General features: G+C 37.9%; 1 protein-coding gene across 2 annotated transcripts in view; it reads left to right on the plus strand.

The window, feature by feature from the left end:
- Positions 1-16,441, plus strand: part of CTDP1 (CTD phosphatase subunit 1) — a 102,236-nt gene that overhangs the window by 47,568 nt on the left and 38,227 nt on the right. For both annotated transcript variants that reach the window (XM_062618096.1, XM_062618097.1), the window contains exon 11: positions 396-558. In XM_062618096.1, coding sequence (XP_062474080.1) covers positions 396-558 — 163 coding nt within the window. The remainder of the gene's footprint in view (positions 1-395; positions 559-16,441) is intronic.

The raw sequence follows: 16,441 nt of genomic DNA on the forward strand, positions 1-16,441 counted from the left end.
CAAACATAACATAGATACGTTAGAATGTAAGAATTGTTTCCTGAATATGTGTCAAATGACAGATGAACTCCACTTGAGTACAAACCTTGAAATACTTTAAGGGCAATGCATTTGCAGCTACTGAAGCTCTTGCTTCAAGAAAGGTTTGATGGTTACTTACAAGAACAGTCGGAAGGCAGGATAGTATCTTGTCAAAGGTTAGAATAAGAACCTGAGCCATCAGACTGAAACTGAGAGCAATCATTGGGAGACTTCATCTTCTGTTGGTGAACACGGAACCCTATTAAGCAAAGACATGGATATTCAGCAGTCATAAGTTGTTTGTAGGATTTTATTTCTAGACAAGCTGTCAATCAAGTAAATCTTTCTCATGTGGGACCCCTGAAATTTTTCAGAGTTGTTCAGCCACATCAGCAGCAGATGTTTGAAGAAGACCTACCAACAAGTGAAAATGAAGAACAGCCTGGTCCATCTAAGCGGAAACGCCAGCCAAGTATGTCTGAGACAATGCCCCTCTACACCTTATGTAAAGAGGATTTAGAGAGTATGGATAAAGAGGTGAGCTTAACTAATTCTGACAGGTTTCTAACATAATTGCTAGTTATAACATGATTGCTAGTTATGCATAACAGTTGAACTTACATTTAAATTATGCATGTATGTGAACTGACCTTGCATGCTACTACAGTAGCTTCAAATAAAAGCCACAGGAGAATAAGAGGTACAGTTCAGGCTAAAATGCAGTTACATCCTGCAAACAAACTTGAATCAGGAATGGGAGTACTCTTGTATGTAAGGAGGCCTTTAAAGTAGAACTTCATTGAGGCGTAGCTTTGTCATGCAAAGCATGTTATCACGTTTGCTGTCTGCTTTGCTTTGTCAAATGTCACTTTAAACTTTTTTTTTTTTCTTTAAGTAAATCTTCAAATCTGGACAAAATCAGTGTTGGCATGGGAGAAGAGAGGTCTGTGAATTTAATAGGCACAGGATGTAGAGAAGATCAGAGAGCCGAAGGGGAGCATGGGCCTCATTATCCATGGACATGTTAATTGCAGTGCTGTTAAATCAGCTGTCATAGTTCTGCAGGTGAAAGGAGCTTTCTGTTACAGAGCAAATTCTACTTTTTCACACAAAACATTATTTGAAATTCATTGTGAACCACTAGCAGCTGCTTATTTATTCATTTATCCTTGTGTGCTCTTTTTTCAAATGAGCACCTATATTACATAATATTAAATGATACACAGGAAAAAATACCTGTCTTTGTACACCATGTTTCATGAATTCATTTCATTGTGTTTGACTTTATTATGAAATCTAGTGACTCTGGAGTTTGAATTCATGTTTGAGCTTAGATCATTCACTGTGTTGGAGACAGGGGTGTGTAACTTGTCAGCTTCTGGCAGTAAGCTGGTTCTAGCCATAACAGGCCTCAAGAGTTATCTTCAGAAAATACATTGAAAGTGTGAGAAGGAAACTGCACATTTCACCAAGGAAAGAGTTTATGTATACAGCATAGTGGAATTTTGAGATGTGCTCTTGCTGGAGAGATCCTGGAAAGACTTTGAGCTGTTATTCCAGGGAAAAATCCAGTAACTTTCAATAACTACGATGAGCTACTCTGAATTTCATATGAGTGCAAGCTTTTAAATTTACCTGGTAACTGTCAGAGTCTGCAGATTTGGAAGAAAAAGCAAAAGAAGTAAAAAGTAGTTTACTCACTTGATCTCAGACTTTCACGAGAAGTACTGTTTGTTCTTGTCATGATGTCAGTCCCTAAATCCATCTGTCTATTCCTCCTGTTATCAGCGGTACTTAAAGCAACTTCGTCATTATGGGTTGTTTTTATGTTTTTGTGTACTAACATTTTTCTAATGGCATGCTTTAGGAAAACATTAATGAATTGCTGTTGCAGTGTGTGCACTGTGCGAAAAGAATATGTGCATGTCTTCCAGAATTACCACATAAAATATTCATTGTTCTGTTTTTAAATATGGTATTTAGGGACCTTGTTAACAATCTGGCACTCTTAATTTTGTGATCTCTGTTCTGCTACAGTTAGACAAAAAAAACCCAACCACCCAACTTACAAATATAAGCATCTTAAATTGCAATGGTTTGTTTTTAAATTATGCTTTTACTTAAGGTGCATATTATTTTTGGAAGCTAGACTATGTGAACTTCAGAACAAATGAAGCCCAAATTCCAGTGGATGTTTTTTTGCATAGTTGACTTAGCGTTGGTTCCAGGAGTATGATTTGAGGTTATACTTGCTGCCAAGAGGTTTCCCTTCCACTAGTCTCTATTCCCACCTCTCTTTATTAAATTTACATTTCTCTGGTCCTTGGGCAGCTGAACCAGTAGGAACTCTTCACTTGGGGTTTTTCTGGGGGGTGTGGGAGGTATATTTTAGATTTGTTTGGTGGGGAGGTGGGGTGGAAGTTTCTGGTACTTCAGCTCACCAACATGGTTTGATCAAGCATCAAACATTAGCACTGAGACACAGAGGAAGCACAAAGGACATGTATTGTGGAGGTTGAACTGAACATGGTAGTGCCAGTAGGTTGTCTTCTGGGAATTGACTATAGAGACAGCCAAGGAAGACTGTTTTTGTCGACTAGTTTGGACTGCTAGCATAACCTTGGTAAAGGTAAAGGTAGTGTACTCATGTACAAGAAAGGTAAGTAGTAAAATGGGATTTGATGGTGTTGTAAGAGAGTACACTTACAAAATGGGGGGGCAACATGTAGTGATGTCCTGCTCCAGAACTATGAACGCTAGTGCCAAGATTGTTGGGGTCAGGAGAACACGGTCCAAGAATCACAGAATCATAGAATAGTTAGAGTTGGAAAGGCCCTTAAGATCATCTAGTTCCAACCCCTCCCCTAGGGTAGGGACACCTCACCCTAGAGGGTAAAAGCAAGTTACAGCGTGACTTCACTGCAGTGTAAGCCAACTGCTGTATTCCTGCCACTGAGCCACTGTTGATAATCATGCGACCGTACAGCAAGCCACTTCAGGGAGCTGGCTTGGTCAGAAAAGATCACTTTCCATGTTAATCTTCATCATTACCAGCTTTCTGGAATAACTTGCCGTTGCTGCTGCATGAGTGCTAATGTTGGGAAAAGGCAAAAGACTGGGAGAGGTGCAATGGGCAGTGAAGGCAGAAATGCAGCCTTCTAGCTTTAAAACTGCAACATCAGTATTTTTTTCTGAATTCCCTGGCAAATTCAGATAAGGATTTTTGCTAGATCAAAAGAAGTCTTAATAGCTTTAGGCACTGGGTGTTTGGGTTATTTTTTGTGGGGTTTTCTTTTTCTCTTTCTTTTTTTTTTATTTAATGAAATAGGAAATGCAAGCACTTGTATATACTGTTTCTGTGGACATAAGCAGTAAGTAATTCCTTTGTGCTTAGCATCTAAAGGAAATCTTGCTTTTTCTTTTCAAAAATCTGTGAAGAGGCCACACAGCCCCAGGCAATACTGAATTTTAATGTAGTTTATACATGGGAGAGTTGTGTTATAAGAATCAAGGTGGAAGCTAGTAAAGAGACTTTATTATTTATTCCCAAATAAATCTCTTTCCATCCTTAACCTATTTAAACTTCTCTTTGCTGCTTTTTCTAGTAAAAAAAGCAGAACCTGTTCCAGTATTCCATGGGGCAGAACTGCCATGGATAGGTGTGTTGCTAAAATTTGGTATTACATATATGTTTAGCTTTCGTTATTTTAGCCACAGTTGTGCTGTGGATACCAAGTAAGTCAAAGGAAATGAATAGCATCCAAGTTTACTGAAGTTTAAGGTCACTTAGCCCTTTGTATTTTTTCAGTGCCAAAGATTTGGGAGACCAGGTTCAATGGTAGTTACTCTTCCCTCTGACATGAGAGACTCTCTTAAACTTTAGGAAGAAGAGTATTCAATACAAGAGTATTCAATGTGATAAGATTGCCGTTCATTGGGCAATTGTCAAATTGGGTAAGTGCATAAGAAACAGATTTCTGGCTGGGCAATAGCTGAGAGAACATTTTCCCCTTTCTTTTGTGCCAGCTAAACACATATGCTTCGCAACTGGTTGCTGTAGTTTACTGACAGAAAACCAGAAGGTGAAATCCAGGCTTCAGGTGACTATTCATTTCCAGAAAAAAGATTTGTTAGCTAAAGCAAGTTGTGCAAAGGAAGGTAATGTCATACAAATCATGTAGGCATACACCTGCCTTCCTATTCATAATTGATGATCTCAGCACAGGATGATGTGTAGTTCTCCTTCCCAGGGGTTACTCATGGATCATCTTGCAAGGATCTTTTTTCAGAATTCATTGAGAACTGTTCCTGTAAACTTATAGCATATTGATTCCTGTTTTCACTGAAACAATTATATGTTTAAAGAAGGCCAGCAAAAATGACCTGTGACCAGTATTTAATAAATTATGTTAGCCTTGCTGATTTAGAAATGTATCTGCTTTATTGAAGTTATTGTTAATTCCTTTTTATTAAGGATGGCTTCCTTCTGAATGTGTATTCCTAAATGATATTTGGAGAGAAGCTTATGTAACTGGGCTAGTATCACGTACTGCACCTAGTCAGATTTATCTAACCTTTAGACTGTCATGTCCTATGTGCTATTAGGAAGCTGTGTTTGTTTTTATGTACTAATTGCTTCCTGATAGACTTGACTTTGCTTTTCTGTCAAACTTATTCTTTCTTTGTAGATCTTTCGTAGGCCCAGAAGGCGATTTTTAGCCCCATGCATTGTGCTAACTTCTTTTTAAAATGTTTAACTGAATCATCTTTATATAGTCTTAAAGATTTTTCCCTTTGTAATTAGTGCCCTTTCATAATTAAGTTGACATCCTTGTGTATGATAACTTGTGCCTGAGATAAGTAAGCAAGGTCAAGACTTTTATCTTCTATTCTTTTTGGCTACAAATTATTCTCTTGTCCCTTTAAGAGCTGTGGCTGGCAGTACAGTTCCTTTATTTTATTCTTTAGGTGCTGTCTAGCTTGCCAGTCTGTAAATTCCAGAAATCCATAGAAAGATTCCAAGATATTCCCTTATTGAATGCAAGTGACACAGGAAAAACATGTGACCCTTCTGTGAACTGTGAGCTTGTGCTGAGCTGAAGATCCTGTTCTGTCTTGCTCATACCTAGACTGCTGCCATATCCGTGGTAAACTGGAATTAGAAGACAGCCAATAGGTACTCATATCTGTTGCTGTCAGCACTTGAAGGACTGGTCTTAAGCAGGTACCTGGTATGGACTTCACTTACGGGAAGTTCCAAAAGGAGCTTCCAGTAACGCAGTAAGATTTCAGAAAGGCTTGAGTAAGTTTAGCAAAGCAGAAAGACTTCTAATTGCATCTTGAAGTGCCTTCTCATCCAAGATGGCCTGGGATTACTAATGTTCTGGAACAGCTGTGCACATGTAGTCTACTGGTTAAATGTTTGTTATGCTTTCGTGTTTATTACCATGTTCTTGTCAGTGCAGTATCTGTATCTTGTCAAGTGTCATCATCATCTGTGCCATCTAAGGTAAAATGTTTTGCTGGTTTAAATTCCTCTCAGTTTGTGACTTAAGGGGGGAAGAGAGGGAGTGAATCTGATACCAGTCAGACCTCCAGCTTTCTCATCTCTCACTTCAGTTAGTGGAGCTGCAAAGATTCCTACCATCTGGTTGGATATGTACTTAGCAGCTGCAGAGTGACCACATTGCAAAGGTATGTTCTGTGCATCAGTGCTTTTGAGTATACGGATTTTTTCTTGAGTGGGAATGGCCTAATGAACTACTTTTGCATCAAAATGATTCTGTTCGTTTGGTACATATTCTGCACATTGTTTTTCTTTCAACTTGGAATTTATATGCTTTATATAAAGACTGAAATGACAACATATTCTGTTCTTACATAAGGCCATTTTGTCACTCTGCATTTTGCTTTCATCTAGCAGATTTATGCCTTACTTTGTTTTGTATTTTAAGTTAGTGGCTATACCATGCAGTGAATTAAGAGGCAGTGGTTTTCTCCTTTGATTTAGTGAAAGCTATTATCTCAGCAAGTGGTTAGGCTCTTGGTTAGTTTAAAAATACTAATTTAATGCATAAGATGTGGTATCTAGCACAAAATAATAGCTCCCTGGGGCACACTTGGGCACTGCATTGCACATTAACAGTTCTTTGAATTTCCACAACTGGGTTTCTTGTGCAGAATTTCTTGTGTGACAACTTACCATGTAGCCTGCCGTAAACTGTACAAATGCTGAATTTGGTCAACAGTCTTATAAATTGTAGCCTTTTTTGAAGTTAATGGCCTGTGCGTGCACTTACTGTTGTCAGCAATAGTCATCCAGGCACCTTTGCCCTTCGAAGTTATGAGGTTTGCTTTACAGTTATTAGACTGTTTGCAGTCAAGCTGAACTTTGAAAAGAAAACTTTTTGAGGTACCTGTTAGCGAAAGCATACATACTGTGCTGTCTCTGTTTCCTTACCTACAGCCCTCTTGTCAACTTCCTACGCGTACTGGTTTCCACATCCCCTCTGGCCCTGTGCACTCCTGCACAAAAGAGTAGGTAGCATTAAAGCTGGAAAAACTCCAATTTGTTATCCCTGTCAGCTTTACATTTTCACCATGGAGCACTTACTACCAAATGGCTTAATCCAGGTGTTGCTTGCTTTCTTTCACTTGGAGAACAGTTTTCTGGAAAGAAATGCCTGTGGTGCTAGGAATCAGGGTGTTTCTTCATGGAGCACTTGCTGTGGTGTGATGCCTGGCCAGTGCAGCAAAGTAAAAAAATGTTACTTTGTTTTGTAATAAGCATAGCTTAAAGTTGAATTAATTAAACATTAAACTACTCTAATATTAAGGGAAATATTTCACCCATATTTAATAAGAGTATTGAAGAAAACTGAATAAAGTTGTCCAGTGTAGAATTAGCCTCTCAGTACAGTGGGATGGGGAGAGGAAAGATGGGCACTTAAATGAAGCTGGGTATCAGTTGTTTGTTTCTGCCTTTCTTTGCTTTGCTTTCAAGAATTCATTTTCCACTAAAAAATGGAAACAGCTCTAAAAAGTATCAATGCATTCCTATTTATTTTAATTACAGAAAATATATATTAAAAAAAATCAGTATTGGTTATGTTTAAGCTGTATATTTTCCTTCTCTCCCCCCCCCCCCTTTTTTTTTTTCCTGCTATTTTTTTGTTAAGAGGGCATCATGGTCCAAGCTTGCCCAAGCAGCTATTTTAAGTGTTTGGAAAGAGGATTTTTTTTATGTAGTACCATGTTTTGCAAGGAAACAACTGATTACTAAAATAAGAAAAGGTTTTTCATCTAGTTTGATATTATCTCAAGTAAACAATCAGCTTTTGGACTGCTTCTGGTTTTCTATGCAGGTTATTTAGAAAGCATTATTGAAGTGCAATTTCCAGTGTACCTGGTCGTCTTACTTTTATTTTAGATCTATTTTTATCAATTTAAATGCCATGAGGAAACATGGGAAATGTATTGAAACCTTTTGGCATTCAGAGATGGTACATCTTGCAGATAAAAATGGAAACTACCTATATATGTAAGGATTAGTTTGATGGCACTCATGACAGGTTGTTAATTAAAAGGTGATCTTGTGCAAAAATTAATGTGATCTGTCAGATTCTTGGCTGGTCAGGCTATTAGAAGAAAAGGAAACATATGAGAAAGACTGACTCACTTTTATTATGCACAGGCATTTTAACAGATAATTTAATCCCGAGATAAGTACAAATGGTTGTGCTGCAATAGATATTATTAATGGGCTGACTGAACGGTCATCAACTACAAGTAGCCTTGCTTACTTGAGAGCTGGCTTCTTTGAGGAATCTGACAAAACTTACAGTAATGAGATTGCCTTGACTGACTTTTGTCCAAATTTCTCTGTTTATTCTGTTGATAATCCTTCAAAGAATGATTTGATTTACTTGTCAACAAAGATGCTTTTGCTGTCTTGCATGTTCTTTGTACTTTCCTGTTGTGATCAACAGTTGATTCAGTTTCTCTGCCGTTCTTCTGAAGGTGTTCTCAAAATTGTTTCATTGTAAGTAATCTTGGTATTTAGAAAAGAAGCTTCTTTTTACACATTGCTATCATTCTGCTAAGCAGAATGAGTAAAAATTATGCAAATAAGATTAAATCTAAGATCTGTGTTTGTTGTCGCAGATTAAAAAATCTTTGGATTTTATGCCTGGTAATGTAGAAAATGCGTTATTCTAATGTTATTACATATGAAATGTAAAGTAGGTCTATAAAGCTTCCCCTTCTAGAATGTATGTACAAGATATAAGAAAAGTTATTCTGTATGAAAGAAGGCTTTTCCATACATTGTTCAGTTTTTGTAGTAACAATGATAATATGTATCTGCAGCCTTCTTTGCTTGGCCTTAGAAAAGAGAAGCTGTAAGCCTTTTTCACCTGTTTGCTTGCTCACTGAAAACAGGGCAAAACTTTTTTAAATAGAGTTCAATAACCTTATATTAACATACATGTCTACCTCCATATGCTAAATCAAAAGCTGTCAACACCAGTCAGCCACTGTTAAAAATGAGTTGTCTGAGCCATGTTAAACAAATTTGCAAGCTGATCTCTGACCTAATTCTGAGCAGCTGCATATAGGGCCTGCTTGAGCTTCATCACAAGTCTTAACATATTCTTACATTTAAATTCAAGCTGATATTCTCCATGAGTGGTATTTAAAAGTATCTGCTCAAGTCCTGGTCTGTCTGAGCTGTTTCTTCATAACTTTTGTTGTTGTTGTTGTTGTTGTTTTTATCAAGATGTCCTGATACTTGTATTTCAACACAAAAATAAATATAGCTATGCAATATAGCATAATATATGTTAAGTGCAATGGAGACTCTTAACTAACCCATAACACTAGTCTGCTAGAAGACTTGTGTTTGGAATTCAGGTGGTACAAAAATGCAAGTCTATTTTAGTGACATAAAGGCCAGGTTATTTCTGAATCAGCACTGAATGACGTTTTGTGCCATTACTCTCTAGCTATCCTTGATCAGCTATCATAAGGTGACTTATTTTTAAATTTAAGTTTTGTGTAATTTCAGTGGGTCACTTCTAAGACATCTTTGAGATAAAATATCTCTGCTTTGGTAGTCTTCGTTGTTGTGAGGTGCCAGCTTCGGAGATAGTGGCACTGCATATGGCCACTCAGCTCTGCCTCTCTGCAATAGTCTTGCAGCTGCAAGTGTTGAGCTCCCCTGTCAGCCTTATCAGAATATTTCCATTCCATGGGCAACTTCAACAGAGATTATGAAAAGCTGCAGAACAAGAGCCCCTTACTGATGTAAAAAATTCCCTGCTGCAGTGCAGTCAGAAAATGAATAATTAACCAAATGGTCATGTTGCTACCACTTTTTCATGTCTACACTAATGCTATTAATTTTGGATTTTAAAAGAACGCCAGTGTTACTCTGTACTGTTACAGGTTTTGTATACGAGTTTGCACCTCCTCTTTGCGTATAACAAACATGATGATGCTGCTTTCTTGGAGATGAACACAAACAGCTGCCTATCTCACATATTTTAGTGCTCCAACGTCAAACTTGCTTCACCAAAGAGGTATTGAGAACTGGATATAGCTGGCATATCATGACGCCGAGGTCATATCAGAACCTTAATGTTGAGCTTGACCACTCTAGATGCAGGGGTTACTTTTCACTGGTTTGGATTGTGGTTTGGGGGTTTTGGTTTTTTGGTTGTTTGGTGTTTTTTTTTGTTGGGGGGGCGGGGGTAGTTTGTATGTTTTGGTTTTTTGTTTTTCTTTGTTTTTTTTGTTTGTTTTTTTGTTTGTTTTTTCTTTTCTGCCTTGATTACTCTGTGCCTAATTTTGGCTATTGAGTGGGGATAGCTGTGCAGGACACTTCCACATACACAGTACTCATATTTATTTACCACTTCATTTAAAAGCTGCATGTTTGATCGTACAGAGTCTGTTTGCAGTCCCATTGCTCAGTTCAAGACTGACCTGTTTTCACTGTCATCTTTAAGTTTCTAGTAAAGCCAATTCAGAAAGTTTTTCCAAATATTCATTATGTGAGGTGGCTTTGTTAGCTTGAGCACACTGATAAATGTCTCTTGGCCCTTGTGATAATGAGACCAAGCTAATCAGGCTTACTGAAGTTCATTGGCCACCAGGCAATGCTTCACAAAGCCGGTTGATGTCTGGCAATGCTAATGCTAAACTAAGGTTAAAATTAGTAAGTTGTGGCAGATCTAAGCTGGCTGTGCTTATAGCTAGTCTGGATCAGGGTGGGTTTACTAGCTTGTTCACAGATGTGTGAAGAAGTCTGTACTGGATGCAGTGTATTTGTGTTTTACATAGCAGTGGTTTTGATCTAGTAAGTTGTACCGTATCACAGTATGCAATTGTTCCTTTGCGGCTGTGATACCTGCAGAAAACCTGCACTTGCAGATAAATGCAAGCAGGTTTTTGCCTGTCTTGTTTTCACCTTAGGATTTTCAGTTTCATTTGGTAGACTATGAGTTACGAAGAGCTTCATATGATGCTGAACAAGAAGTTCAGCAACCAGCTGTTCACATGGGAAAAAACTTCTTTCTCTGAAATACAGGTCTGTAGTGGTGAATGTTTGTTTAGTCTCTCTAAGTGAAAGGTATGCTTTCAGTTAACCTGGGGATGGTAAAAGTTAGTGCTGTGCAAATAGAGTTGTTAACTGGCAACAAGGATTCATTGTGATAAAGCTTTGAAACAATTGAGAGGTAAAAAATATGGTCTGTTGTGTGCGTATTGTGTGTACAAGGAACTTCTATGCTTGTATGTATCTTCTAAGGATTATTCGGGTTCTCTTCTCTATTGGAGTAAAGCCTGTAGTTGCCTTTGAGGATGACTTGAAAGAGAATATGTAGGTTATGGCTTGGTACATTTTTCATAAAAGCTGAGGTTTTCTGTTTAGAAATGCTTGCTGTAAAAACCCGTAACTATATATATACACACATACATATGTGAAAAGGATTATTATAAATCTCTTCCAGCAGTTCAGCAGGTGTTAACCGATAAAATAGTGAGCATATGGAGAGAAACATCCTCATTTTAAAACCAGTTGGACAGACAGCAAGTTGGATTGGTGGGGGAAACCTGCTTTTACCTGTTCAAAGCTGTGTGTCAAGAAACATCGTATCAACTGGGCAAGAGCCAGAGTGAGTTCTAGCAGTAGATTATACTTCATCCTAGTCTTTGTTGTCTATAAATCTGATTGCTTTTTAGGTCTGGGCAATCAGTATCTTATCCTCTACAAAAGGCTCATGAAAGTAAATACCATAATAGATGTGTTCAATGCCTGTTCATTTTTGGTTTGTGTTTTAAGTGGCACTTCGCAAGAGGAGATGCTTTCAAGAAGGCATTCAAACATATTTTGATTATCAAAAGTTGTTGCAAAATGAAGCTGACGTCCAAAGAAAACGCGCTCTGAGGGAATGATTGGAAGCAATAAAAGTATATGAAGTGTTTTATTTTATGCGAAGTTATTTGTACCCAAATTTCTATTCTGTTTTTATAACACGATAGAAAACCAGATTAGGAACTCGGAAATTACATAATCCCATAATACTAATGCACTGATATTCTGCTACCCTCAGCACTTCATTAGCATCTTGTTACAGATGTCTCCCCGTAGCAGTGAAATGTGTCAGAAAAGATCGCTCAGAGCCTAGGCACTGTGCCCTCTCAAACTGCCATGTGTCATTTTTAATAGTATGTTGGGATTTCTAACTTAATATGTCAGTGGTATTTTGTGATAGTATTTAAACACCTTTTGCAAGTGGGTTTTTTTTGGTGTTTTTTTTTTCTGTTTGGTTTTTTGTGGGGGGGGGGGGGGGGGGGGATGTTGTTGGTTTGTTGGTTTTGGTTGTTTTTTTTTTAGCAAATTAGTAGCCAGACTGACAGTTCTTAGGACACTTGCATAATTGTAAAGTAAAGCTACTTCTTGCTGCGTATCAGCAAAATATACTTTGTTTAAAATGGAAAGCACGGCTTTGAGAACAAGAAGTATCATGATGAAGTTTTGTTTTAAAACAAGGGTAATCAGCACTATGGTAACTGTTGGAACTTTTTAACCTATTGCTATAAAGGTTTACAAGGTGGAACCTGTACTGATAGATGTTTGCAGCAGGCTGAAATCCTGACTGAAGTGACCACCTGTGTTACTTTTTTTGTTTAACAAGTATAGATATTTCTGGTCTTTCCTGCGCCTTTTTGTTAGCTAGGGATTGATGGTAGTCTTTGTTCATTTTGCACACCTGAAAGATTTTCTATGGATTAATTTATTAAAGAAGGTCTGTTTGTATAAGAACTTGCTCCTTTCCCTTCCCTTTATGAGTTTGTGTACATTAGTATTCTATCTGTACAGCATCAACAGATTCTCTAGGTTTTCCAATCTCCAGATATTTAGATAATGCTTATTTCTACAGAAAGAATGTAACAGAATTTGAGTACAACAGACTATTTATTATATGTGGATTCGCGCGTTAGCTTATTCATTTAAGATGACGGTTTGCCTAAGGTGAAATCAGGACACTTAGTAAAATGTGGCACTTAAAACTTACATCTTGATTTTCTGTTCCGTTGCAGGATTTGGGGATTTCTTTTGTAAGACTTGCAAGCATGAAAAAACCTGAAAGATACCCCAGTGACACAAATTTTACTATCTGTAAGAGAATCTGATGCTAGTGCCAGTAAGCAGCAATAGTAGGTTTAGTTCATTAGTTTATGAAATTCTGTATTGGCCATGAAAGAGCAGATGATAATACCTTTGGCAATACTTTTAACGTAACTTTCCTAAGTCATTGGTCTGTTTCATGTTGCAGGCATCCATTATTCAGATTGTGGCTGCACATATCATAGAGATGCTTAAGTGTATTCCCAGCAGTTTGTTCCTGCTGTCATATGCTGTTGTGGGATGGGTGCTTGTGTAGGCATAAAATGAAGTGGGATGGGGAACCCAGGTTAAAAAGTTAGTTAAAGCATTTAGTCTGTTGCTGTTACAGAGATGTTGCATTTCAAGCAGTGACACCTTTGTTGCATGTAGATCGATCAAACCTTGTAGTTAAATTTAAGCCTATCACTTATTTGCTGAAGGTATAGTTGCTCCTATTTCTGCTTGATGCTTGGTACTGTTATGCAGTGAAGGGAGAAAAGCTTAGGCTAAATCTAACTAAATTCCTTTTCCCTTTTGGTGCTTGTTTTTTGTCCTGTAACTTCAGTGTTCTTATTGTGGTTTTCTGAGAAGCAGTAAATTAGAAGTTTTGAATTTGTGAAAATAAAGACAAACTCCAGCTTTCACCCATTTTTTTTTTTTTAAATTCCTTTTAGTTCATAGTCTTGATCTTTTTATTTCCATTGTCATTAAAGTATCAGCTCTCGGAGATCAGAAATTAATGTTTTGTTAAGTTTAATGGTTGATTGTCTGTCCTAATCAAAAAAATCAAAGGTCTGAGTAACTTGGTACAGTGGCTACAACCAGGGAGCTGGACCAGGAGACCTTCAGAAGTCCCTTCCAATTTAAATTATTCTGTATTTACAGACTAACAAACTCTTAGATGTCCAGTCAGGTCGTGGGATGTGTTTTGTTTTGTTTTTAACCAGGTGGGGTATGTGAAGTAGGAAAAGCAAGAGTAACATTCTGCTTAATGAAAATGCTGAACAGTCAGATGGTTTCTGTTTCCTGCAAGCTTGCAAGTATTGAGCATGTTTACTAGTCAAATCCTGTGTTTTTTCAGAGGGAAACCAGTACTGAAGAATAGCCAGTTCAAGACTGACTGTATAAATGTTTTTTTCTGACCAGCTTTGGTTTCACCAACTGTTTCAGCAGAGCTCCTTTTAATTTAAATGTAGTGATCCAAAACATGAAAGTCAATCTCCAAATGAATTATACATGAAATAAATCTCATAAAAGCTTCTAAGGTTTGGTTCTAGTCCTTCAACAGTTTACAGCAATTTTTTTTTAATCTATCAAAGTAGATACAATAGCACTGCCAGACTTGATATTCTAATGTGAAGTATGCCTTTATCCAAAACAAGATGGTACAAAGAGCTTTCAGTGTATGGAGATTTAAACAGAGGAAAAAATGTGCATTTTATTTTTTTAATAGTGGACAAAACTTACCTCACCTGGAGTATTGTGTAAAGTTCTGTTGTCCTCAGCATAAAAAGGACATGGAACTGTTGGAACAAGTCCAGAGGAGGGCCACGAGGATGATCAGGGGGCTGGAGCACCTCCTGTATGAAGACAGGCTGAGGAAGTTGGGGCTGTTCAGCCTGGAGAAGAGAAGGCTGCGTGGAGACCTCATAGCAGCCTTCCAGTATCTGAAGGGGGCCTATAGGGATGCTGTGGAGGGACTCTTCATATAGGGACTGTAGTGATAGGACAAGCGGCAACGGGTTAAAACTTAAACAGGGGTAGTTTAGACTGGATATAAGGAGGAAATTCTTTCCTGTTAGGGTGGTGAGGCACTGGAATAGGTTGCCCAGGGAGGTTGTGAATGCTCCATACCTGGCAGTGTTCAAGACCAAGTTAGACGAAGCCTTGGGTGGTATGGTTTATTGTGAGGTGTCCCTGCCCATGTCAGGGGGGTTGGAACTAGATGATCTAAAGGTCCTTTCCAACCCTAACCATTCTATGATTCTATAATTCTGATTTTAGATTCACCACCTGTTCCAAAGAGCCAGTGGTAATTGTGAAAGAGAACAGGAAAATCTGCATTTGAAGTGCTTTGCGATGAAGGGGTGTTGAAGCATGTGCCTGAATGCATTATGTGACTCTAAAAATCAAGTTAGGAATTTGAAAGGAGAAAATGCTCTAATGACAAGGAAAGAAAATAGATTAAACAGAATGTGAAAGGCAAGTTCTTCTGAGGTTACTCGAAAGAAATGGGACTGAGTTATATCACACGTTCTCCCTTATATTTCATGCACTAAGGGTTGACTTCAGACAGTTTAACCTTCTAGTGGCATCTTTGTAGGAGAAAATGTTTTGTTTCAAAATGACTTAAATTTAGCCCAAATCTCTTAATACAGACTTTGTGTGTTGTGGGAAAGTTCAGTTGTTCACAAGCATTGTATCATAATGTCACCCCTAAAGCAAATCATGAGTGGTAATGTCTTGCTCTTCAGATGATTGTTCCTAAACATTTAAGTGGTAAAAATATGCATAAAAAGCTATTCATGTCATTGAGGCCAAAAAACTAAATGAAAATTTTCATGCAGAGAGGAAAAAATAAAAGTTAAAATTATTAGATTTTCCATATTTAGAAAAAGTTTTCCTGAGGTCAAACTAAGTGAATTCTGTCCAGTAAAAAAGATGGCCTTATGCTGCAACCCATAGCTGCTTATCAATATGAAAGTTAGAAGAAATTGATATTGTTAGTTCATTTCAGCCAGACTTAATAATGGACTCAGAGACACAAGAAGTGTGGAAACTCTGGCCCAATATGGGGCTTATCTTCTATTTAAGGTCTTGCAGCTGAGCTGTTAAAGTGCTGCAGAGTACATCCAAATAGTACAGTCAGTGAGGTTTCAACTGATCACTCCTAACATGCCTTCTGCTATCACCCAGCTAAGCTTGAAGAGGAGGAAAGTGCCTTACTCAACTCTGTCTTGCCACATCTGCATTTGTTTAATGGTATTTAGCTGTTAATGACTGGATATAGTAATATGAGCAAACCATTAAAATGGTGTTGCAAAACTATCTCTAAGATGTAGTAGAGTGAAATAATGTACCCTATTTGAAAGGCTGTTTACTGCTTGAGGGAGGCAGCATTCCCCCAGTGTCAGCAGAGAATTGCTTCCCTACAGAGAACCCCAGGGCAGACAACTTATTCCTAATGGCTTTTTGTCTTACCTGAAGGCAGATATTTTCATGAGAATCAGTAGTGGACTAAAAACACATTCTTTGTTCTAATGGCTTCTGTAGATGATCCTCTTATATGCTGGCTTTTAACTCAAGTTGTTGGAGCTTTTTCTGGAATTTTGGCATGGATATTTTCAGTGGTCTCACTCTTTATAAACATGATTTTCTTTGTGTGTGTGTCAAGGTGTTAAACTTTCCAAGTTGCACAAATATCATTTCTCCTGCCCCACTCTTGATAAGCCTTTTGTTGCTTTACTTGAGTGCCTAATACATGATTTGAGGAGCTTTAGGAAAGAGGGGACATGCATTTGTGAATGTGCTGTAATAATTTGTCAGGCAATTGTATGGCATGTCAGTGTCAGCAACTAGACAGCCTTGCTTGAACCTCTTGAAGAGCTCCCTATTTTAAAAGAGTTCTCATTCTTATTTTCTTTGAGTGTGGTACTTTGCCAGTGAAATATTCTCAGTGATCCATATTGCCATGTGAATGTGTATCTTGCTTGAGTGTTCAGAAGCATTGCTTCCAAACTGCATTAACCT

Source organism: Pezoporus occidentalis, unplaced genomic scaffold, assembly GCF_034315485.1.
Source record: "Pezoporus occidentalis ecotype Australia unplaced genomic scaffold, CSIRO_AGI_Poc_V1 ctg2, whole genome shotgun sequence".
In the NCBI taxonomy this organism is placed as follows: domain Eukaryota; kingdom Metazoa; phylum Chordata; class Aves; order Psittaciformes; family Psittacidae; genus Pezoporus; species Pezoporus occidentalis.